The following is a 25218-nucleotide window of genomic DNA, read 5'->3' as shown; positions in this document are numbered from 1 at the left end:
GGGGTGGCCGGTGAAGGTGGTGATGACAGGAGCAGACATGTATGGATGCGTGTATAGTGGGTGAGCAGCTTTGTGCTTTCATCATGTACCAATGCATGCACGCAGCATCCTATACAGATATATGCCATCTTCCTCTATGATACACACTGAGCCTCCTCCATACACAGCTGCTGGCCTTTCCTATACATCCCATCTGCATCATTGTCCTGGCCATGTCAGCAGTGAGATGCTGAAAAGAAATCCAGTGATACACAAGCACATGCAACCCAGGATATACATGGCAATGGAGGCTTGTAGTTTAGGAATGCATTAAGTGTTATTGATGAGTGATCAGTGTTTTCTTTTTCCTATTTACGGGCAGATGTTTACCATGTAGCCCTGTTTGGCCTCGCTGGATCCAGGTCATCAAGCAAAGAGAGATGATACTCGTAGCCGGGATCTGTAGTCCCTGAACACGCAAAGAAGATTCCTCACCCATGGCCACATCACGGTAAACTTCACTTTTCAATAGCAGCCGGGGTGGTATGCAGTGTGGTTTTCTACATTAGTGCAGGCCATTTAAAGGGGAACTCTAGGAATGATCATTTTTAAACTTGCATTGGCCCATCTTGGTTACATCTAATGGGTCATACACATTATAAGATTTTCTGAAGACTTTTTCCTTTAGATTTACCAAAACCATATAATATGAGGTCAGACCTAAACACTTTCAATTTGTATGCAAACAGGCAAGCCCCTGCACTACATAGAAAAGGTAAATCTGAAGGAAAAAGTCTTCAGAAAATCTTATAGTGTGTATAGCCCTTAAAGCTGGGGTACGCACAGATAAAAAATTGGCTGCTTTTGCAGGAATCAGCTGAATTTTTATCTATGTAACCCTCTCTGTTCAATAAGAGATCGGTAGACTAGCTTCTGTCAAACAGTCCTGCTGGAAAATCAGCCGCTGCATTCCTGATCAGTGTATTCTGACAGGAGGAGTCCCTGCTGTCACAGTGCAATAGTGCAGTGGGGGGGGGGGGGGAAATCCCTTCATCCACATCACTTGTGTGCATGCAGGAATCTGTGAGTTTTTTTTTTCCATTCAGCTCACTCAGGGGTGTCCAAACTTTGGCCCACCAGCTGTTCAGGAACTACAATTCCCATGAGGCGTTGTAAATCTCTGACATTCACAGACATAACTAGGCCTGAAGGGAATTGTAGTTCCTGAACAGCTGGAGGGCCATAGTTTTGACATAGCCGAGTTCACTGTTGTGTTCCCAGCTTTAACCACTTTACCACCGGAGGATTTTGCTGTCTTACGTCTAGGCCACTTTTTGCAATTCGGCACTGTGCGACTTTAACTGACAATTGCGCGGTCATGCAACGCCGTACCCAAACGAAATTTACGTCCTTTTTTTCCCACAAACAGAGCTTTCTTTTGGTGGTATCTGATCACCTGTGCGATTTTTACTTTTTGCGCTATAAAAAAAAGCGACCATTTTGAAAAAATAACTATTTTTCACATTTTTTTTAATATAAAATTCCCCCCCCCAAAAAATGAAAAAATCCAATTTTTTTTTATCATTTTAGGCCAATTTGTTTTAAGCGTATTTTTATTGGTTTGCGCAAAAGTTATTGCGTTTACTAACTAAGGGAAAGATTTCTGTCATTTTTGGTGTTTTTTTTATTTTTTAACTAGTAATTTTTTTTTGCTGGACTGCGACATTGGGGCGGACAGATGGGACCCTTGACTGACATTTTTGACACTTTTGGGGGTACCAGTGACATTACTACAGTAATCAGTGCTATACATATGCATTGTTACTGTAAAAATGACACTGGCAGGGAAGGGGTTAATTTTTATTGGTGATCAAGGGGTTAATGTGTGCCTGGTGCTTACTAACGTGTGTGGGGGGAGGTGACTGAGTGACACAGGGACAGATCGCAGGTTCAGCTATTCTGAATTCTGCAATCTGACCCTGCCTGTCACTTAGGAGATCCGCCCGCTTTGTTTACACAAGCGGGCGGATCTCCACACTCGATTTCCCGACGATCGGGGAAGAGCAGCGGCGATCGCCGCTGCTCCTCCCCTGGCCCGACTCCCGCTGTGACTGAATACAGCGGGAGCGAGCCTCCGGCGGCGCGCGTGTGCCGCCGAGAGGGGAATTTCTGGCGACGTAGGTCTATGTCGTCAGACGTTATCGAGCCACTTTGCCGCAGTAGCAGCTCAGTTAGCAGCGGTAAAGTGGTTAAAGTGATTGTAAAGTCTGATTTTTTTTTTTCCATTAAAAATAACATATTATACTTTCCTCCTCTGTGCAGTGGTTTTGCACAGAGCAGCCTGGATCCTCTTCTTCTCAGGTCCCTCTTCTGTGCTCCTGGCCTCTCCCATTGAGTGCCCCCACAGCAAGCAGCTTGCTATGAGCGCCCCCCCGAGCCGAGTCACAGCCCCATGTATTCATTCAGACCCGGAGCTGCAGTTCGGCCCCGCTCCCTCTCTCATTGGCTAACTTACTCTGACAGCAGTGGGAGCCACCGCTGCTGTGTCTTAGCCAATGAGAAGGAGAGTCCTGGACGACTGAGACAGTCGTGGACATCAATGAATCTAGATGGGGCTCAGGTAAGAATAAGGGGAGGGGGGCTGCTACACACAGAAGGTTTTTTTTTTTATCTTAATTTATAGAATGCATTAAGATAAAAAACCTTCTGACTTTACAACCCCTTTAAAGTGGAACTTTATTCCCCCAATCAACATTGGTTATTTTTAATTCTCATGCTGCTAGCATTAGTAAATAAGAAAATATAATACATTTACTTGTTTTACATTTTTTTTTTTTTTTTTTTTTACATTTCTTCAGTTACTTCCTGGTTTCTTGCCTAGGCAAATGATGTCATACATCCCGGGAGTCTTCAGGAGGGGAGGAAAGGAGGAGGGGTTTTCTCCGCTAAGCACAGTCTCCTGCATGCATGCTTGAGATAAGGGCAGATGGATTCCAGGAAGCAAATGAATCATTTGCCCTTGGGTGGCCACGGCTGGTGGGTTGTTTTTCAAAGTAATTTTTCAACAAAATAAAGCATGGAGACATAGATGGATGAGCGAGTTTGCTTTGAACATTAAGGTCTCATGCACACTAGACATTTTTACAGCTGCTGTTTTTGGCCTCCGGGGTTTTTTTTTCTTTCACAGCTTGTAAACTCCCCAGCATGTTATCCTACGTGTTCATGCACACATAGGCTTTTATCAGCGTTTTTTGGCAGGGTTGTTTTCTGGCTAGAAAAAAAACTCCTGAAATGGTTTGAAGAGGAGTTTTTCAGCTGTAAAAATGCTCTAACTCTCATAAAAGCCTAAAAAGCACAGCGTTGATCAGTGTTTTTGAGCTATACGTTTTTGTGGCAGTATAGTTTTGCGCAAAAAATGCTGCAAAACTCATTCTACAGCTACAGCTAACTCTACTGGCTTTTTTTTATTTATTTTTTTTAATGACATTCAGTGTGCATGAGGCTTAAAAATGAAAAACGTGTTTTTTGGTTTGTGATGCTCAGATGCAGTGAAGATTCACTTTAAGTACAGTGGCTTATTGGTTAGCAGGAATGAGCTCCATTTTGTTCGATCCCAGTGAGGTAGCTGTCACTGTACTGTGCCGATTATAAGCGGTCAAGGCATTTCCCATCGCACAGTTGTATGTAAATATGCCCCTTGTATATGGGGGGCAGGGAATGCCCTAGCTGCAGATGATTGGCTCAGTACTTTGACAGCTTCCTGCCAGGCCTGCTCACATGTGTTCGGAATAGCATCCAAACATGCAGGTAGGTTAAAAAGTAACTCCACTTTTGAGAAAAAGAAAACATTCCCCTCTTGGTGATATTTGTAAATTGCAAGGATTTTTAACAAACGCTGTTGCAGATTCCTACCTTTTTGTTATTCTGATTAATAGCTGTTTGTTTGTCTGTGTCCATGTGCAAAGTGAATTGGTATGGGAGTGATATTTTTTCATGATCAATCAGCTGCTGCACCTGCAGGGCTTTAATGAGGAAAGCTGCAGGGTCTGTTTCCCTTTTGGAGCATCTCACTAAAAATTAAATTTTTGTTGTAGGGGATGCCTAAAATCTGGCTTGTATCTTAGCGCAGACTTCTGAGAAAATCAGTAAGTCAATCACACAAGCAGGAAATGACATTTCTGTGGGGTGTTCTATATCCTCTGTGTACAGAACACCTCCAGGCTGCTATATTGCATTGCATTTCACAGAAAATTACAGCTCTTATTAAAATGGAAAGGTAATTTTTTATATATATATATATATATATATATATATATATATATATATATATATATATATATATATATATATATATAATAATTTTTTTTCCCCCACGGAAGTAGAGTTATCCTTTAAATGCTAAGTTCCCTTTTTAATTTTTTTTGTTTAATAAATTTTAAATGCACATTTCTCTTACGTCCTCCGACAGTCGCCGCCTCTAAGTCATCACTATTGGGTATTGACTTCCGCTCCGCAGGAGCTACTCCTGCGGAGCGGAAGTCAATACCCAATAGTGATGACTTGGAGGCGCCGGCGACTGTCGGAAGACTCAGAGAAAGGAATTTTACAGGTAAGATTTTACAAAAATTCTGTTTTTTTTTTTTTTTTTTTTTTTTAAGTAAATAAGTTTATTTTTTTCCCCTTCAGGAACCTGTATATCATTGCACCTGTGATCAGTAGATCGTGGATGCAATGTCAGGCTCCTGCAGACATTTCTTTAGCTGTCTGCCTATACCTATGTACAGGCTGTTCATTTCAGAGCTGCTGGTAGTGTTAATGGACTACAAGGGTGCTGATCAGTTCTCCAGGTGCAGTGTGCTTTCAGACTATTGATTTGCATGCACTACGGTAATTTATAAAATCCGACCTCTGTTTGCAGTGTCACTAGAATTTAAAGCAGAGCTCCAGCCCCCACCACAAATACTGTAGCTGCTGACTTTTAATATCAGGACATTTACCTGTCCAGGGATTCCAAGATGTTGGCACCCCAGACCATTTTTCAGTCGGTTCTCGGGTGCTGCCGCCACCATTCTTTGTAAGGGAAACCAACAGTGAAGTCTTGCAGCTTCACAGCCCATTCCCTACTGCACAGGTCTCCCGGAAGTGGGGACGGGTACTTGTCAGAAAACAGGTACCTGCTCCCCGCCTGAAAGACACCAGATGTGGTAGCGGAGAGGGGGAGAAAGCAAACGAGCGGAGCTTCCCCTTCTAGGTGGAGTTCCGCTTTAACTGAGACCTGCTGCAGATTGCAAGTGAAGTGTGGTTAGGAAATGTTTAAGGAACGCAGGTTTCCAGTAGGGATGCATCGAAATTTCGGCCACTGAAAATTTTCGGCCGAAAATGGGCCTATCCCATTTCGGCCGAAAATGGGTTAAAAATGCCGAAAGTAATGGCCACCGTGAGGAAGGAGGAGGGCGCAGCGCTGGTTTGAAAAGACGTGCCTCTGGCCGGCAGCCCGCCTCTCAATGAGGTCCCTACTACTGCGATCTCTGCATTAATGAACTAACAGACAGGGCGGGGGGAGCGGCCGCTAATAGCTGTAACTATGCAAGCCTTCACTTCACTTCCCTGTCAGCGGCACGATGTCCATGAATGAACTGACACTCCGGGCGGGAGGGCGGGGGGAGCGGCCGCTAATAACTATAACTATGTGAGCCTTCACTTCCCTGTCAGAGGAGATATCCGCCTGATAGGGAAGTGAAGCTCTCACATAGTTATAGTTATTAGCGGCCGCTCCCCCCGCCCTCCTGCCCGGAGTGTCAGTTCATTCATGGACATCGTGCCGCTGACAGGGAAGTGAAGGCTCACATAGTTATATCTATTAGTGGCCGCTCGCCCGCCCTCCCGCCCGGTGTGTCAGTTCATTCATGGACAGATCGTAATAGTAGTGACATCACAGGGAGGCGGGCAGCCGGCCAGAGGCGGGACTTTTGAATAATGGACATCGGAGGAGCTGAGTGAGTAGGAGAGGGACGCTGAGGCAGGGGGGGGGGGGTGGGAGCTGAGGCAGCTTACCATTGGTATTAGTAATATGCAGCATGAGGGGGTTAATGTATTGTCACTGCTGCATTAGTGACCAAGCAGTGGCAGTTAATTAACCCCTTTGTGCTGCATTAGTGCAACCAGTATCAGTGCAACCAGTGTTAATTAACACTGATACTGGTTGCACTAATGCAGCACAGAGGGGTTAATTGACTGCCACTGGTTGGTCACTAATGCAGCAGTGACAATACATTAACCCCCTCATGCTGCATATTACAAATACCATTGGTAATTAAATTAACCTCTTGCCAACCCGTCACAGTACATATACTGTGACAGGGTGGCAGCGACAGGTGTACGTCGCTGCCTGTTTTTGGTGTATGCCCCTGTTCTATCTAATTTAAAATTATTTGGGGGAAAAAGTCCTTTTCGGTTTCGGTTTTGGTTTTCGGCCAAGGGCATCCTGCATTTTCGGTTTCGGCCCAAAATGTTCATTTCGGTGCATCCCTAGTTTCCAGCACTGCGTTCCATGCAGGCCATACTGGCCCTAAAAATGGACATAAATAGATGGCATCTGTTCAGATCCACCTGAATGCTATTTTTGACCCTGACAGTTCTAGTTGTTCTTGATTTACTTATGAGTATTTTGTGTGGTTGAGTGGAGAATAATACATTGCCAATTTTTCTCCAGGTTACAAGATGGAACAGTTGTTATTGGCTGCTGTCAGCAGGAAGGACAGGTTACAAGTTTTTTTCCAGAGGTGGCCATATAACATTTCATACCAGTTGTGATGCCTCAAGAATAGTAGTGGGGCTAAAACTGGGGTTTACCCTGCTTATAGATGTAGCCTTCCTTGGTTTCTCCCTCCCCTATTTTGAAATGCTAATAATATGTTTAAATACAATATTTCTATTGCATTATGTACCCTACTTTAGACCCAGTCATGTCATCAGTGGGACTCTGCTTCTCCATGCAATGTAAGCGGATCATGGCTGGTGGGAGGGACATGCAGGGTGCTGTACATAGCTTCTCCAAAACATCCCCACCGCCCTGTTTTAGAACTCCTTTAAAAAGCTCCAGCCCTGATACAAGCAGTATGCTGGCACTGGGGAGGAGTTATGCAAATATCAAATTGTATTGATTAGTGGATGTCGGTCTGGAGGTGTGGGCATTTCTAGGCGGATTGCATTTGCAAGCAGATTGTTCTAGGTAACTCCCACATGTCATGCTCAGTCTCTATCGTTAAAAGAACTAAAATCAAATGAATGAAAGACGCAAGCCAAGGACAGTAGAGCTGGAGAGGAAAAGCAATAGATGATGTCCTATAGCTATAAAGTAAGGTGGGCTCTGTTTGACTTCCTGCAGCTTTTAATGCATGGGAACCTCAGTGTGCAGTGAAATCACTATGCAATTTTTATACAGGAGAGTAGCTTGTACAAATGTGTAGGACTAAGGCAAGGTTGGAGTTCAGCTTTAAGTAGAACATGGCATACCTTAAAATTCAATGAGTCTGAGACATGTTTAAGGTTTCTGAAAGTATATGGGAATCAGTTGGTATTTTGGACAATATCAAAAGTTACAATAAGTCAGGCTGACTAAGGATTCAAATAAAAATCTTTCATAAGTAAACTTGCACAGTTATAGTTTGTTAGGACTGAATATTCAAATACTCGTATAAGCCCAATTTTGGCTGTCTCTGTAAGCATTTAATAGCTCTACAGACTTTTGGATTACCCCTCTTATTGAATATACCCTGATAATGACTTCACTTATGATTAGCTTCTTAAGAATTACATTTGATGCTGTATACTTTTAAAATACCTTTGTACATTAAATCAAATGATATTAAAACAAATGGTAATTTGACCTTGATGTTTTGGTTGTATTTAATCACCACAGTTTTTTTTTGCTACTTGAAAAAAGACCGAGAATTTTGAAAAAAAAAATTTTTTTTCTTCACTTCTGTTATAAAATTTTGGAAATAAATAAGTAATTTTTCTTCTTCATTGATGGGCCCTGACGGGACAACACTGATGGGCCCTGATGAGGCTGCACTGATAGGCGGCACAGATGGTCACTGGTAGGTGGCAATAACAGGCTCCCGTGCTGCCCAGACCTGACTTGGAGACACAGTTGGAACCTGTCCAGGGGGAACCCTAAGGGCCCAGGGGGTCCCCTGCGAGGGGGCGTCTGGCACAGGGCCATTGCTGAGCTGGTTCAGCTCAGCTGGTTCCTGCTCTGATGTGAGGCTGAGAGTCTCCCCGGACAGCTCAGCCTGGACCCCCACCCAGTGATTCTGTAGGGGGAGCTTCGGGGAGCCTGGAGCGGGAGGCTTGAGTCTATACTGCCATGTTGTCACTGAGAGCCGCACAGGGGACACTTCCTGCCAGGGCTTCGCTCTGCCCTTCCTTCTTTCCTACAGCCCCGCATCTCCCCTAATCCGCTCTTCACAGTCCTGCCCCTCTCCTCCTTTAACACACCCTCACAGGGACACCCCTCCCCATCCCCCTGCCTCAGACACCCATGAGGCACAGTACCAAATGCCTCCTGGCCGCCCGGTGATGACATGGCTGGAGTCTGTTCCACGACACCTTTTCAGTGACTCCTGTTGTGCCTGCCTGCCCCCCCCCATGCTACGCCACTGGGGCTGACAAATGCCAAGGTGCCAGGGCGTATTTTCTAATCGCCATGGCGATCTGGTGCCTGGGATTTCTCGAGCCCTGGGACGGCATCTCAACTGCAAGCCAAATGCTTCACTCCCAGTTGAGGCTCAGTCCCACAATGCAAAATCTTCACTTTGTAAAAGAAATCTAGTGGCAGCATCCTGCATTTTGGATTGGTTTGGGGGAAATTAGGGTGCAGTAGATTCTAATGCTAGTGTGAAAAGAGTCTTAACACAAATTATGCATAAAAGGTACAAGACCTTGTCTTTTAAATCATGTTAAATTTTAAAATGAATTGTTAAATGTTTACATTGTGATTATGGACCTAATAGAGCAAGCTCATACAATGTTATGCAATCTAGGTCACTCAAGACAGTTAAAACTAAAATGGCTTTGTATGTTTGTTACAGAGGAAACCTAATGCACTGATATCATGGGAAGCTGCTGCAGCTGTCGAGAAGGACTCCCAGACAATCATCCCACCAAGTTTAAAGTAAGATACGGTGGTATAAATAGTAGATTGCAATTGAAGGGTTCTAACTAAATGCATACAGATTGGTCAAATTAGTTCCAGTATATGAGTTCATTTTCTTTGATTAGTTTGGGCACTACTTGTTCACAGCACCATTTTAAAATGCTTCTTGGTGGAGTTTGTGGCCTGTAGCAGCATGTGTTGATACACACGCGATAGGAACAACATTTTTACTTGTTTCCTATACTCCTGAATCTGCTTTCTGAGCAGCAAAGTTTTACCCATATAGTTTGGAGTTTTTTCTTATCCTGCAAAGGACAGCTTGATTCCACTCATCCCAGAAGGAGATTTAAAGCTGTAAAGATTTAGGCACCAGGACAATAATGGAGGCAACCCTCATCTCAGATGGAGAACTGCCCTCTCTGGTTTCGTAGTAGACACAATCTGGCATGAATAAGGTGCTGGAGGCTATTACCCTTGAGCAGCATAGAAGACTAACTTCCTCCCTTACGCCAGAACAGTACCAAATACAACTGCAGGCTGTTATGGAAAGATAACCTGGAAAACAGGCTACAATAAAGTAATCTCCAGGACTGCCAAAGAAGGTATCAGATCCTACAGGATTTACACCCCTGATTGTCATATCCAGCATAAAGAAGTTCTTTCCCACTTTTGTGTTGGAGACTTCTTGGCCACCACCATCCAGGGCCCCTCCTAGAACATTTATACCCAAACTACCAAACTTCAAGGATAGAGATATCATCCATCTTCTTATAAGGAAAACTGGTAAAATTATATTCAAAACAATATATTCTATTACAAAAATGATGTATATCCTGGAGTCTTCATTGAACGGCAAGATCACTGTACCAATTTTTAAGAAATGTATTGGCATCCCCTCATCTAAAATACACCATGCTTCATCCAGCACAGGTATGTGTTCTTGAAGAAGACTGCTTCTTCTTTGCTCAGCCTGATGAAATGCTTCAGTGGCTTAAAAAGCTTGACCATTGCTGTGGAGAACCAGCTTGAGGCCATTAACCTATGTTGAGTACTTCCCTTTTCTACTTATCTCATTTTCATGGAGACATGACTACCAAATCACCTTTTTCCTTTCCTTCTATTTTTTTTTTTGTTTTACTCACCATGTGTTACATATTTGCATAGTTAGTCAGGTTGGAAAAAGACACAAGTTCGTCTAGCTCAACCAATTAAAAAAAAAAAAAAACCACAAACCTACAATCCCATATACACAATCCTATACCCACAGTTGATTCAGAGGAAGGCGAACAACCCCAGCAAAGCATGATCCAATTTGCCACAGCAGGAGAAAAATTCCTTCCTGATCTCCCGAGAAGCAATCGAATATTCCCTAGACCAACTTTACCTATAAATATTAGTACCTAGTTATATTATGTAAGCCTAGGAAAAAAAACCCAGGCCTTTTTTTAAAGCAATATACTGAGTTGGCCAGAACCCCCTCTGGAGGGAGTCTATTTCACATTTTCACAGCTCTTACTGTGAAAAATCCTTTCTCTTTTTGGAGACCAAATCTCTTTTCCTCTAGACGTAGAGTGCCCTCTTGTCCTCTGTGATGAACCTAAAGTAAAATAACTCAACACCCAGGTTCACTATATGCACCCCTTATGTATTTATGCATGTTGATCATATCCCTCCTTAATCCTCTCTTCTCAAGAGAGAATAAATTCAGTTCCTCTAATTAGGGCTGAACGATAGTCGATGTGATATCCACTATCGTGCTGTGGGCTTGTGCGATAGTCACATTGCCGAAGATACGATGTAAGGCATAGGCATTAGGCAGGGAGAAGTCGGGACTCAGGATGACTCACAGTGGTTGTAGCAGAACACAGCCCGACATCCATCCCACACATTCAGTCTGCCTGCCTGCAGCTAGTCTAGTTCTCCAGCTGATGGTAATATGATCCTAGAGTGAGGAGCTCAGCTCCTCCCTGTAACCAATCAGCGTCTCTCAGCACACTGACACTGAAGAACTGGAAACAAGCTTGTATTGTAACAGTTCAGAGTGAAGAGTCGAGTCAGTACGTGTGGGACTGGACGGATGTCATGTCAGGCTGTGTTCTTCTACCTCCTGCCACCACTGAGTCCCGACTGTGCCTAATCCACACTGACTGTCACTGTCAATCCCTACAATAACATTAACCCCGGCCTGCCCTGGCTGTATGGTGCAATCTGCAAATACAATCAGAAGGAGGCTGCGCTGCTGCAATACTTCCATGATTTCCTCTCAATATCGCAATATATATCGTTGAAAAAAAATATCGCAATGTACTTTTTTTCCAATATCGTGCAGCCCTACCTCTAATCTTTCCATAGCTGAGCTCCTTCATGTCTCTTATCAGTTTGGTTGCTCTTCTCTGCACTTTCTCCATTTCCCTGATTATCCTTTTTGAGAACTGGTGTCCAAAATTGAACTGCATATTCTAGATGAGGTCTTACTGATTTGTACAGGAGCAAAATTATATCTTTCTCTGGAGTCCATACCAAAGACTTTGCTCGCTTTGGAAACCGCAGCTTAGCATTGCATGCTATTATTAGGGTTATGATATATCAGATCACCCAGATCCTTCTCCAGTATGGTTCCCCCATTTGTACTCCCCCCCCCCCCCCCCCCTCCTCCTCTCTCCAGTATGTATGAATGTATGATGCATGCATATTCTTAGCCCCCAAGTGCATACCTTTACATTTATCAACATTAAACCTCATTTGCCACATAGTTGCCCACTTTCCTGTGCCCACCCTACGGAAGTTACTGACATAAGTATTTTTCTCCCAGCTAGCTTTACCCACTAGCTTCTTACTTTTTTTTTTTTTTTAAGTAGCTCTTTAGGGTTGGAGATTGTTGCTGGACTGACTCAATCAGTTGGTCAGTGGATAGGTGATGACATGGGTGGGTTGGAAGAATTACCTTATAATTATTTGTGCTCAATTTAGAAAGTGATGGTAAGCCCTTTTTGGGGGCTTGAGCTGCTACCCTTTTTGGTTGTGGCCTTGAGTTCATTTCCACATGTAGGTGGAAAAGAGCGCCCAATATCCAGTGAATGTAAGTTGGAAGGTGCGTTTGTAATTGTTTGAGAGTAGCAACAAGTAATGGAGCCAAAGGTGGGAATGGACTATGAGCTACACATAAACTTTTGGTTCCTAGTCCATTCTGACCTTCGATACGGGTCCAATTGAACGGTCATATACATGTACTTTATGTTTTTTTAAGTATATCTGGATATTTACATTACACTTTCTTTTTAGTGTAAAGTTTGAAAACAGGCTTATTTACCTATTTTGTTCTTATCTTTTATTTTTTTTTTATATTTTGTATCAATATTCGAGTACTATGTATTTAAAAAAAAAAAAAGTGTGTGTAATGTAATATATAATGTGTGTGTGTGATATATATAATATTTTCAGCCACCATTTTTCAATTTCTACATAATCATATGTTTCTATATATATATGTTTTTGTACACTCTTCTGTTTGTCAAATAGCCCTGAGGAAGGGGGAGTCTTTGTTCCCCTGAAACGCGTTGGCTCATTTACTTGTTGCTACTCTCAATAAATGATTACAAACTCACCTTCCAACTTGCATTTACTGGATATCAGGTGCTCCTTTCCACCTACCTTTTACAAATGCTCTTGCTTTATAAAAAAAAAAAAAAACTGTTTCCAGTGACATGTCTCATCGATAGTAATGCATTACCTAGATAGTACTTTACAGCTGACTATTCTACCAGCATAAAGCAGTTTTTGAATTATCCTGATTATGCTGGTATCATGGCATCTTAGACTTTAGGCATGTGAACTTTTAACATCCTGTTTGGCATTTACCTAGTTTCCTTGTGCACCTTCTGTAATTGCTGATTGTATACTGAGAGTGGTTAAATGATGAGGTAGCATTATACACACACAGTGTGCGATTAGGAGCCTTTTGCTGTGACCCAGTAGTGAATCATTAATTTACCTTGCCTCATTTAATCTTTATATCCCATATAAGGGTCTTACTCTTCCTTCTTTTTGAGACACAACAGTTGTATAGTTTTTTTTTCAAGTTACTGTTATTGTTTAGGTAAAAAGTTCCTACTTGTTTGGCTGTGTATGTATATCCGGGAGAGAATTGAACATCTGCTTTTGTGTAACGCGTGTCCTTTTGGATACATCATATTATTTATTTGTTATGTTACTGTTAGTCCCCGTTCACACTGGGGCGACCTGGTCGCCTCACAGGTCGCCATAGGTCGCCTTCCATAGAGAAGCTGCGGACCCGTTCTAATAGGAGCGACATAAGTCGCTCCGACTTAGAAAAAGGGTCCGGAGCTTCTTTGGGGCGACCCGGAGCGACCGTCATAGACTTCAATGTTATGAAGTCCGTGCCGGCCGCTCCGAGGTCGCGCCGCGCTGTTTGCACCGCGACCTCGGAGGTCGCCCCGGGAAGTCGGATCGCCCCAGTGTGAACGGGGCCTTACACTTGATGTCACAAAAGCTACAACATATCACTTAACCCCCATTATTGTAACCTAAGAGTCGCTTCACACTGGGGCGACACGACTCTGTACTTCGGGGGCGATTTGTGCATTACCATGCACCACGACTTCGGAGCGACTTGCAGGGACCTCACATAATGGAAGTCTATGCAAGCCGCTCAGAGGTCGCCCCGAAGTAGTACAGGACCCTTTTTCTAAGTCGGAGCGACAAATTAGAACGGGTCCTGTAGCGGTCAATGGACCGCGATGGAGCGCGACTTGTCAGCCTGACAAGTGTGGACCGGCTCAGAGTGATATAGTTCAAGCATCTCTTTCTTTTTAATTTTGATGAATTCAGCATCTCAGAAAGTTTGACTATTCCATAAGACCAATAAAAGGATTTTTAATACAAAAATGTTGGATTACTGAAAAGTATGTCCATGTACAGTATATTATGCACTCAATACTTGGTCAGGGCTCCTTTTGCATGAATTACTGCATCAATGCGGCATGGCATGGAGGTGATCAGCCTGTGGCACTGCTGAGGTGTTATGGAAGCCCAGGTTGCCTTGACAGCGGCCATCAGCTCGTCTGCATTGTTGGGTCTGGTGTCTGTCATCTTCCTTGACATTACTCCACAGATTTCTCTATAGGGTTTAGGTCAGGCTAGTTTGCTGGCCAATTAAGCGCAGTGATCATTAAACCAGGCACTGGTACTTTTGGCAGTGTGGGCAGGTGCCAGGTCCTCCTGGAAAATGAAATCAGTATCTCCATAAAGCTGGTCAGCAGAGGGAAGCCTGAAGTGCTCTAGAATTTCCTGGTAGAGGGCCGCGGTGACTTTGAACTTGATAAAACAAATTGGACCAACACCATCAGGTGACATGGCTCTCCAAATTATCACGGACGTTCATGTAGGTGGACCGTACACAGATGATTTGCTGCTTTACATGACAGATCAGGGATCCTCATTACTTCTATCTCTTGATGTTGTTTTTAATTTTGGTGAATTATCTGTCCTGTCAATGAATTGGTCTAAATCTCAAATATTGCCACTGCATAGTTCCCTCCCACTCACCAGTACAAACTCTATTATATATTTAGGAATCCAGGCATTCGGGTATCCATCAGACTACTTTGATTTAAAGTAAAACTAAAAGGTAACATTTTTTATTCATTTTTGATAGATTAGAGGGCGATACAACCCCTGTCAGTTTTTTTTTTTGCCATCTGTGTCCTGTTGGGGAGATTTTCCGTCACTTCCTGTACCTAGACACAGAAAGTGAGAGGAAATCCCTTGAAAGCGAGTGAATCTCCTGTTACCAGAACTAGTGTCCACATTGGAAAATGTATCCTCTATTACAGTTCTGGGGACAATCCAAAATTTTAGGTTTTCTTTCACTTTTGGTGGTAGCAGTAAACAGGATAAATAGGGGAATATTTTTACCAGGGGCACAGACAGCAATAAAAACCTGACAGGTGTTCTAATTCCTCCCCACTCTATCCACAACTTAAAATAATGCCTTTATGTATACTTTAACTTGGAAGTCATTATAAACCTCATGAAAACAAAAATGCACTTTGGTAAAAATTTATCTTGAGTTATGGGTCGTGTAAACTTCATAAAGATGATTCTTCTTCCAAAAAACTTGTACAAAATTTGTCACTCACCACTATATGTAGCTCTAGACCGGGGGGAGTGGGGGCTTTGGGGGTGGCTAGCAGTATGTCATTCATATTACACAGCCATGCAACTATCATATATACAGTGCATGTTTGGATGGGAACGGAAATGACCATGTTTTTACATCTATAACAAACATTTTATACTTACCTGCTCTGTGCAACAGTTTTTTGCACAGGGCAGCCTTGATCCTCTTCCTCTTTATGGGTCTCCCGCTAATGCTTCTGACTTGCAACCCCCCCGGCCAAGTGCCCCCCCATTACAAGCCCACTTGTTATTGGGGCACTCCGTGCTCGTTCCCAAGCCCCGTTCTGAGTCAAAGAGACGCAAAGAGCAGGACTTGGGGGCCAATGGCTCCTGCTGCTGTATCTGAGCCAATCAGGAGTGAGAGACCCTAGAGAGCCTCGGCTCTCGTGCACATTGCTTGACTGAAATCAGGCTCAGGTACGTATTTAAGGGGGCTTTAGGGGGAAACTGCATGCAGAAGAATGCATTAGGGTTAAAAACTTTCTGCCCTTACAAACCCTTTAAATCCCTGAAAATATGGAATTCTATGATGAGCAAGCTACATATACAGTGGGTACAGAAAGTATTCAGACCCCCTTAGATTTTTCACTCTTTGTTATATTGCAGCCATTTGCTAAAATCATTTAAGTTCATTCTTCTTCCTCATGAATGTACACATAGCACCCCATACTGACAGAAAAACACAGAATTGTTGACATTGTTGCAGATTGATAAAAAAAAAAAAACTGAAATATCACATGGTCCTAAGTATTCAGACCCTTTGCTCAGTATTTAGTAGAAGCCCCCCTTTGATCTAATACAGCCAGGAGTCTTTTTGGGAAAGATGCAACAAGTCTTTCACACCTGGATTTGGGGATCCTCTGCCATTCCTCCTTGCAGATCCTCTCCAGTTCTGTCAGGTTGGATGGTAAACGTTGGTGGACAGCCATTTTTAGGTCTCTCCAGAGATGCTCAATTGGGTTTAAGTCAGGACTCTGGCTGGGCCATTCAAGAACAGTCACGGAGTTGTTGTGAAGCCACTCCTTCGTTATTTTAGCTGTGTGCTTAGGGTCATTGTCTTGTTGGAAGGTAAACCTTCGGCCCAGTCTGAGGTCCAGAGCACTCTGGAGAAGGTTTTTTTCCAGGATATCCCTGTACTTGGCCGCATTCATCTTTCCCTCGATTGCAACCAGTCGTCCTGTCCCTGCAGCTGAAAAACACCCCCACAGCATGATGCTGCCACCACCATGCTTCACTGTTGGGACTGTATTGGACAGGTGATGAGCAGTTCCTGGTTTTCTCCACACATACCGCTTAGAATTAAGGCCAAAATGTTCTATTTTGGTCTCATCAGACCAGAGAATCTTATTTCTCACCATCTTGGAGTCCTTTGGGTGTTTTTTAGCAAACTCCATGCGGGCTTTCATGTGTCTTACACTGAGGAGAGGCTTCCGTCGGGCCACTCTGCCATAAAGCCTCGACTGGTGGAGGGCTGCAGTGATGGTTGACTTTCTACAACTTTCTCCCATCTCCTGACTGCATCTCTGGAGCTCAGCCACAGTGATCTTTGGGTTCTTCTTTACCTCTCTCACCAAGGCTCTTCTCCCCCGATAGCTCAGTTTGGCCAGACGGCCAGCTCTAGGAAGGGTTCTGGTCGTCCCAAACATCTTCTATTTGAGGATTATGGAGGCTACTGTGCTCTTAGGAACCTCAAGTGCAGCAGAAATCTTTTTGTAACCTTGGCCAGATCTGTGCCTTGCCACAATTCTGTCTCTGAGCTCTTCAGGCAGTTCCTTTGACCTCATGATTCTCATTTGCTCTGACATGCATTGTGATCAGGAAGGTCTTATATAGACAGGTGTGTGGCTTTCCTAATCAAGTCCAATCAGTATAATCAAACACAGCTGGACTCAAATGAAGGTGTAGAACCATCTCAAGGATGATCAGAAGAAATGGAAAGCACCTGAGTTAAATATGAGTGTCACAGCAAAGGGTCTGAATACTTAGGACCATGTGATATTTCAGTTTTTCTTTTTTAATAAATCTGCAACAATGTCAACAATTCTGTGTTTTTCTGTCAGTATGGGGTGCTATGTGTACATTCATGAGGAAGAAGAATGAACTTAAATGATTTTAGCAAATGGCTGCAATATAACAAAGAGTGAAAAATTTAAGGGGGTCTGAATACTTTCCGTACCCACTGTACCTTTTTTTTGAATAAGCAAATTGCCAGTTACGCTTTACCTGAATTTCACTCCTGATGCACACAGTTTTTTGCGTTCATGCATGAATGTATGAAGATAGAAAAACCTTGAGCCTTGCCTTTAAAACCACTTTTAGATGGACTGTCTGATCATCCTCTTTTTTGATGTTCTTACCGCCACAACACTGGTCGGAAAACCTCCTATGTGTGTGTGTATATGTATGTATGTAAAAAAAAAAAAAAAAAAAAAATTATATATATATATATATATATATCTATATCCACAATTACTCAACCCACCAATGTGGTTGGCAGCATTTCACAAGAAATATTATGGGAGGTTGATGTGGATCCCTTCTAGGATGATGAATAGGATGCTTACAGTCCATAGACCCTTTTCTTTTCATGCCCCTTCTAACTGATGTTGTACAGTTTGACTGCACCGCGATTGCAGCTCAGTGTACACACGGGTTTGGTGCAGGTTAGCAGCGCCTTTCCCATTAGCTTTTATTATGTCCTATGGTTTTGGTACACTCTTAAAAAGGGTACCAAAACTCCAGCATGCAGGACATATGGTGCACTTTCAAAAAATGCACCAAAACCGCAGGATAAAATTAGAAGTCAATGGGAAAGCGCAGCGAATCCGCACCAAACTGGCGGGTACACTACAGTTCAACTGCAGTGCAGTCAAACCCTGCATGCCGTATCAGTGTGTAAAGCCCCGTACACACGTACGGATCGTCGTCATACAAACGTCGGCGGACGAAAGATCTGCCGATTGTACGCGTGTTAGTATGGTGCCTCCGACAGCTGTCTGCGCACAATCCGCGGACAAGAGTCTTTCTTGCAAACATGAAAATTTTTGTCTGCGGACACCAGAACGGACGATTGTTCGCCTGTCAGTACAGAAATCAGCCGACAGACCGCAGATTTGCAAGACTGGGCATGCTCAGAAAATTAAAAACACAGGGAAAGTTAACCATTATATGACATCACTTCTGCAGTCAGCTGAAGTCTGCGGACAAAATTCTTGTGCTGTCCTTGTGCTGTCTTTGCACTTTTCAACAGACACCGACATCCCAGGGAGAAAAGACGAACGTTTGTATGACGACGATCCGTACGTGTGTACGGGGCTTTAGGGGCTAAAATGTCTGACAAGCTCACTCATTTATACATTTTTCACAGGACTAAACTAGCAACGGTTTACTTATCTAAATGTATGGCCAACCTTCAACTACTCTGTCCTAAATGTCAACAGGTCCCTGGTACCTTTTTTATTCTGCTGATGACATGTCTGAAATTCAAGGCTACTGGCAATACGTTATAGAATTTCTGTGTAATAAATGGGCTCTCTCATGGAATTTGATTTCAAAATGTGTTTGCTTGGAATTGTTCATCATCCTTTATTAGACCAGTTTTTTAGAACCTTCCTGTATGAAGCTCTTTATGCAGCTAAAAAAAATTGTGACCAAAACTTGGATACAGGCTTATCTCCCACACTTACACATTGGTTGAAAATTTTTAATGACACATTACCAAAACCACCACCAAGTACAACAAAATCTAGGACCAATGGATTTCAGTGCCAATTGCATCAAATGAGATCTTTAACCAATGTTTTACACCCAATCCTTCTGTAAGAAACGTTGTTCAGAACAACTTTTTCAGGGAAAGAGTACTAGTCATTACTATTTTAGTATGACATTTATGATATTTGAGCATACAATATTGTGAGGTGGTCACTTGACTTTTAATTGGTTTTGCTCTTCTTCTTCCTCCTCTTCCTTTTTTTTTTTTTTTTTGCTATTAGCGATTACTGCTCAAAGTTCCTGTGAAAAAACTATGCTTTGCAACATATTATTATATACCATATTTATTACTTTTACACTTCTTATCTATTCTGTATTGTGTGACCTGTTTGTCATGTCATGTAAACTATTGTATGCTCTTGATGACCTGTTGGTACTGAAAAAGGGTATCTACCTTATGGAAGGAAAAAAAAAAGAAAAAAATGGTGCTTTGTTTTTGAAGCTTTATTGTAGTCACATGTAGTTTAGGACTCAAACAGTTCTGCTGGTGACAGCAAGAATGCAATCCAGAACTTCATGGACAGATTGGAACTGGACGAATTCCGATCTATGTATGGGCAGGCTGGTTGTACTATAGTCGATTGATGAATCTACTTCAGTACAACCAGCCTTTCTGTTGTGTTTTTTTTTTTTTCCGTTCCATTACTGCCGGTAGATATAGCCACAAGCAGTGATCATTGTATTCTGATGGCTGGGAACACTCTCGCTGTCAGAATAAAATAGCTCCATGGAAGATATTCCCCCATCAACACTAACTGTCTTGATGGGGGAATCGAGCAATTTTCTTTCTTACAACCCATTGTTGCAGGAAAGAAAATTGCATAATTTATGATCTGCCTTAGATCTTGCTACAAAGTGCCCTGGAACACTGTGTAACAATATTTTAAAATATATTCTGGTCTGAATTCATTAAGTATAATTTGTTATACAGCAAGTATGGTAGTTATAAAAAGTTACAGTGTTTGTTTCCGGAAATTTGTGATGTGTTTGAAATCTTGTTTCAGGTCACCAACGTGGATGATGAGGGGACAGAGCTGGGTTCTGGTATCATGGAACTAACACAGACCGAGCTAGTCCTACACACACGCAAGCGGGATGCTGTGAGATGGCCATACCTCTGTCTTCGTCGCTATGGATATGACTCTAATCTCTTTTCCTTTGAGAGTGGGCGGCGGTGTCAGACTGGTCAGGGTATGTGTTTTTTTTTTTTTTTTTTCATATATATGATTTACATACTGAAATGTCCACTGCCCCTCTAGTATCTCTTAGCAAGACTGCATACCATAAAAAAAAAAAAATGTTTTAGTCTTGTTGTCCAGGCCTGGAAAAATCTCCCTCAAAACTATGAGCCAAAATGTAGGAGCCAGCAATATGCAACTTGCTCCCCTGATGTCAATGGTTGCAGAAATGCTGCCTGTATAAACCCAGTTCACTCTGGTTGCAGTGCCAGCCAGCATGTTAGGATCAACTTCAATACATGGCTAAGACTGAGCAGCCCACTGTAAACACAATGCTGGGACTTTAAAGAATGGGGACATACCGCAAAAGCTTGTCCTGAAAAATTGTATGTTAGTGCATATAAAAAAGTTTTACGGACAGTACTCCTTGTTTCTGTCGCAAGTGCACTAATACGGCTACAATCACCTCAAGCAAGGTGTGTGTGTGTGTATTTACACTATATTACCAAAAGTATTTGGACGCCTTCCCTTGACACGCACGTGAACTTTAATAGCATCCCAGTCTTAGTTCATAGGTTCAGTATTGAGTTGGCCCACCCTTTTGCTGCTTTAACTCTTCCGGTCAACGCTGTCCACAAGGTTTAGAAGTGTCTATGGGAATGTTTGACCATTCTTCCAGAAGCACATTTGTGAGGTCACTAATGTTTGAGAGAAGGCCTGGCTCACAGTCTGCCATCTAATTCATCCCAAAGGTGTCCTGTGGGGTTGAGGTCATGACTCTGTGCAGGCCAGTTCTGCAAGTTCCTCCACCCCAAACTTGCTCATCTTTGTCTTTATGGACCTTGCTTTGTCCACTAGTCCAAATCATTTGTTGGAGGGGGATTATGGCGTGGGTTTTTTTTTTCAGGGGTTAGGCTTGGCCAGTGAAGGGAACTCTTAAGGTGTCAGCATACCTACGCATTTTGGACAATTTCATGCTGCCAACCTTGTGGGAACAGTTTGGAAATGGCCCTGCCTGTTCCAACATGACTACGCACTAGTGCACAAAGCAAGGTCCATAAAGACATGGATGAGCGAGTTTGGTGTGGAGGAACCTAACTGGCCTGCAGAATCCTGACCTCAACCCGATAAAACACCCTTGGGATGAATTTGAGCGAAGACTGTAAGCTAGGCCTTCTCGTCCAACATCAGTGCCTAACCTCACAAATGCGCTTCTGGGAGAATGGTCGAACATTCCTATAGACACACTCCTAAACCTTGTGGACAGCCTTTCCAGAAGAATTGAAGCTGTTATAGCTGCAAAGGATGGGCCAACTCAATATTGAACCCTACTGACTAAGACTGGGGTGCCAATAAAGTTCATGTGCGTGTAAAGGCAGGCACCAATACTTTCTACAATATAGTGTATAAATGTCTTGGTGTAGATTACATTTATACTCTTAATGTTTGGTACCAGTGTTTTTGAACATGATATTTGTACCCCCTCAAATTTGTTTATATATAGTTATGTAGGCTGAAAAGACATGTATACCCTGGTCTTTGATTTCGGTATGGACAAGGAGTCTACCTCATGCTAAACACTTTTTCATTCTTTCTTAAAAAAGAAAAAGGTTGCCACCACTTGCCTAAAGGTGCACTTTAAGAGAGAGTAGAAAGATCTGGGTCTTCCACATTTAGATTTGCTATTCTCTTATCTTTATTAAATTTGGCTTTGAAAAAGTGTTTTTCAATACGAAGTGTGGATCTGTTTAATAAGTTAGAATAGTTGTTGCTGCCTGGAGTACAACAATGACTTTTCCTTTTCTGGATGCTACTTTTAGGCCTGCCATACATGGAGCAAATTTCTTTGCAGGAAAGAAGTTTGCACGATTCCTCTATCAACATAGACAGTATTGATGCTGGAATCCCTCCTGCCGAGCAGTTGTCGGAGGTAGTGGTTATTGCTAGCGGCTATAACAGCTGCTAGCGATAATAGCAGGTAAAACCTAGCAGGCTGGTTGTACCCAAGTTGATCTATCAACTTGGTGCATTCAGCCAGCCCATAGATTGGAGCTGCACGATTCTGAAAAAAATTAGAATCACAATTTTTATTAGAATAAAGATCACATATTCTCTCATGATTCTTGGCGTAACATCATCTTTACTGGTTTTTTATTTTTTTTATTTTTATTTTTTTTTACTTTATGAAAGTGTATTTTTCCCCAAAAGATTGCGTTTGAAAGACTGCTGCGCAAATGCAGTGTGACCTAAAATATGCCAACGACCAATATTTTTTTTTTTTTTTTTTAGGATCTCTGCTAAAAAAATATATAATGTTTGAGGGTTAGATGTAACTTTCTAGCAAAAAATACAGATTTTTAACTTGTAAGCAACAAGTGTCAGAAAAATGCTTTGTCTTTAGGTGGTTAAGAGCCGGTTCACATTAGCGCGACATGGCTCCTTACTACTTCGGGGTCGACTTGTGCATTACATTGCACCACGACTTCGGAGCGACTTGCAGGGACTTCACATAATGGAAGTCCTATGCAAGTCGCTCCGAGGTCGCCCCGAAATAGTACAGGACCCTTTTTCTAAGTCGGAGCGACTTGTGTCGCTCCTATTAGAACGGGTCCTGTAGCGGTCAATGGACCGCGAGGGAGCACGACTTGTCAGGCTGTCAAGTCGCCTGACAAGTCACGCTAATGTGAACCGGCTCTTAAATTACCTTTTATATACAGACTGAAGTTCATGTTTATAGTTATGTTTCAGCCCTGAGCAATGTTGAAAAAACATTTGAGGCTCTTTTTTTTTGACAGCTATAAATGAGCAGAGAACGGCTTTGCACTTTATGAATTGTGGAAATGGAGGATTAAGATTGTTAGGGGGGTTGAATTGAGATTGCGATTACAATTAATCGTGCAGCTCTATCACAGTTGGTTCGAATCTCGGCCTAGTTTCTGCTGAACCAGCCAAGATTCTAACCATGTATGGTCTGCCTTAGGTTTGCCACCATTTTATCTTCCCTTGGTTTGTTAAATTTGTTCTGGGTGTTCAATACATTAGTCTACAGGACTAATAGCAAAATTTTGTCTGATAAGAAAAAAGGTCTTACGTTTGCAGTGTGTGTACAAACGCCAAAAAAGAGGTATTGAAGTGCATGTATCAGAAACGTTTTTATTTATGGATTTACCGCCTGGTTTTTCTGGTATAGGTAGCCTGTATCAGTTTCACATATGTGATTTTTAAAGGATAAGTTCACCTTTTATAACATGTCACACCCATATTCAGGTTTACCTGCAAAAAATGTGCATTTATTTATTTTTTGTAAAGGTAAACGTATCCTTTTAAAGTTTGACTATTGCTCTATTTAAATGATTTCTGGTGATCATTATGTTGCCTCTTACTCTTACTACTTTTACTTTCCCAAGGAATATTTGCTTTTAAATGCACCCGGGCTGAAGAAATATTCAACCTCCTGCAGGAACTTATGCAGCGAAACAGCATCAGTGTAGTAGAGGAGCCAGTTATGATAACCAGGACTGGACATCCAGTTGAAATGGACATGTCTCGTACCCCCCAACCCCCCGGAGGTGAGCCAGATTAGCGACAAATACAGTTGCATGTGTTTTATTTTGATATTTAGAATGGGCCACAGATATATGGGCATTTCTAGAACAAAAACTTTCAGAACTACTGAAGGCCACTAATGCCTCGTACACACGCAACGATTGTTGGCCGTGAATTTTCGGCCAACGTCCGATCGGCCGATTTTCAGCTTGTTAGTATGATGCTTCCGACAACCGACTCGGCCGAACAAAATCTGGTGTGCATGCTATAAAATTTTTGTTGGCCGTCAACAGAACGGCCGATTGTTCGTCAGTCAGTACAGATTTCGGCAGACAAAAATCAGATGAGCAAGACTGGGCATGCTCAGAGAAGAAAAAACACACGGAAAGTAAACCAGCACATGACATCACTTCTGAAGTTGGTTGTTGTTGGCCGAAAAAATGAGTGTGCAGTCTAGAGCAGCCTTTTTCAACCAGGGTGCCAAGGCACACTGGGGTGCCTTGAGGTTTCTTCAGGGGTGCCTTGGCAAAATGTCTAAAAATGTATCAAAAATTGTATACAAGCCAGCAGTTGGATGAAGCCTGCCTTTTAGTTATACAAAGCCACTGGTTTTCATTATACACCATTACAACTTTCTAGACACTAGCATCCTAACAACCAATGACGTCATCAGTTAATAAGAAAGATGTCTGTTACCTCCACCCTCCTGTGCCCCCCTCCCTAAGCACTGGGGTGACATTAGCTGACTTGATGGAAATAAATTGAGGGAGAAGAGAAACATTGGCATACTAGTCAGTACCAGTGTGCAAAAGTGTATTTGCTTTGGAAGAAATCACCTCTAACGTTGGGTGTCCTACGAATGGATGTTGCTGCATTGGGTAAATCTATATGAACAGTTTCTTAAATTTTACAATGGGGCGCCTCGAAACTGTCCATCATTTTAAAGGGTGCCTTGAGATTGTCTATAATTTTAAAGGGTGCCTTGACTGGAAAAAGGTTGAGAAACACTGGTCTAGAGCACATTTCAAACAACACTGGACAAAAGACGGCCGATCGGTCGGCCAACAATCGTTGCGTGTGTACGAGGCTTTAGTTTTGCAGAGAAGTGTGTAAACCGGGTTTAACGTTTTAAAGTTAACTTGTAATAAAAAAACCCATCAGAATGGTCACTTTTTAGTTTAGCTTGGCTTACATTTCCTTGCTCATGTCTGCTGCCTAGATCTCTTCTCAAGTCACCTTTAAAAGCTCTGTACTTCTTTGTATGGGGGAACACATGACATGCTTCCTGCCTTTCCACAATGCAATGCTCCGTGCCTGAGTGGTCAGTCTAAATTGTGTCACATGAGAAGTGGAGGCATTTGCCTTGCAACTTTATAGATTCATTGT

General features: G+C 42.6%; 1 protein-coding gene across 1 annotated transcript in view; it reads left to right on the top strand.

The window, feature by feature from the left end:
• Positions 1-25218, top strand: part of FRS3 (fibroblast growth factor receptor substrate 3) — a 55427-nt gene continuing 30209 nt past the window's right edge. Inside the window, exons 1-5 of the mRNA XM_082247620.1 lie at positions 1-60; positions 362-490; positions 9075-9157; positions 20113-20299; positions 23694-23855. Of these exons, the coding sequence (XP_082103746.1) occupies positions 9098-9157; positions 20113-20299; positions 23694-23855 (409 nt within the window). The 5' untranslated portion in view covers positions 1-60; positions 362-490; positions 9075-9097. The remainder of the gene's footprint in view (positions 61-361; positions 491-9074; positions 9158-20112; positions 20300-23693; positions 23856-25218) is intronic.

This window comes from Pelophylax lessonae, assembly GCF_965119305.1.
Source record: "Pelophylax lessonae genome assembly, chromosome: 2".
Classification (NCBI taxonomy): Eukaryota; Metazoa; Chordata; class Amphibia; order Anura; family Ranidae; genus Pelophylax; species Pelophylax lessonae.
Note: the sequence above shows the minus strand (reverse complement) of the source record. Positions and strands in the feature narration are given on the sequence as shown.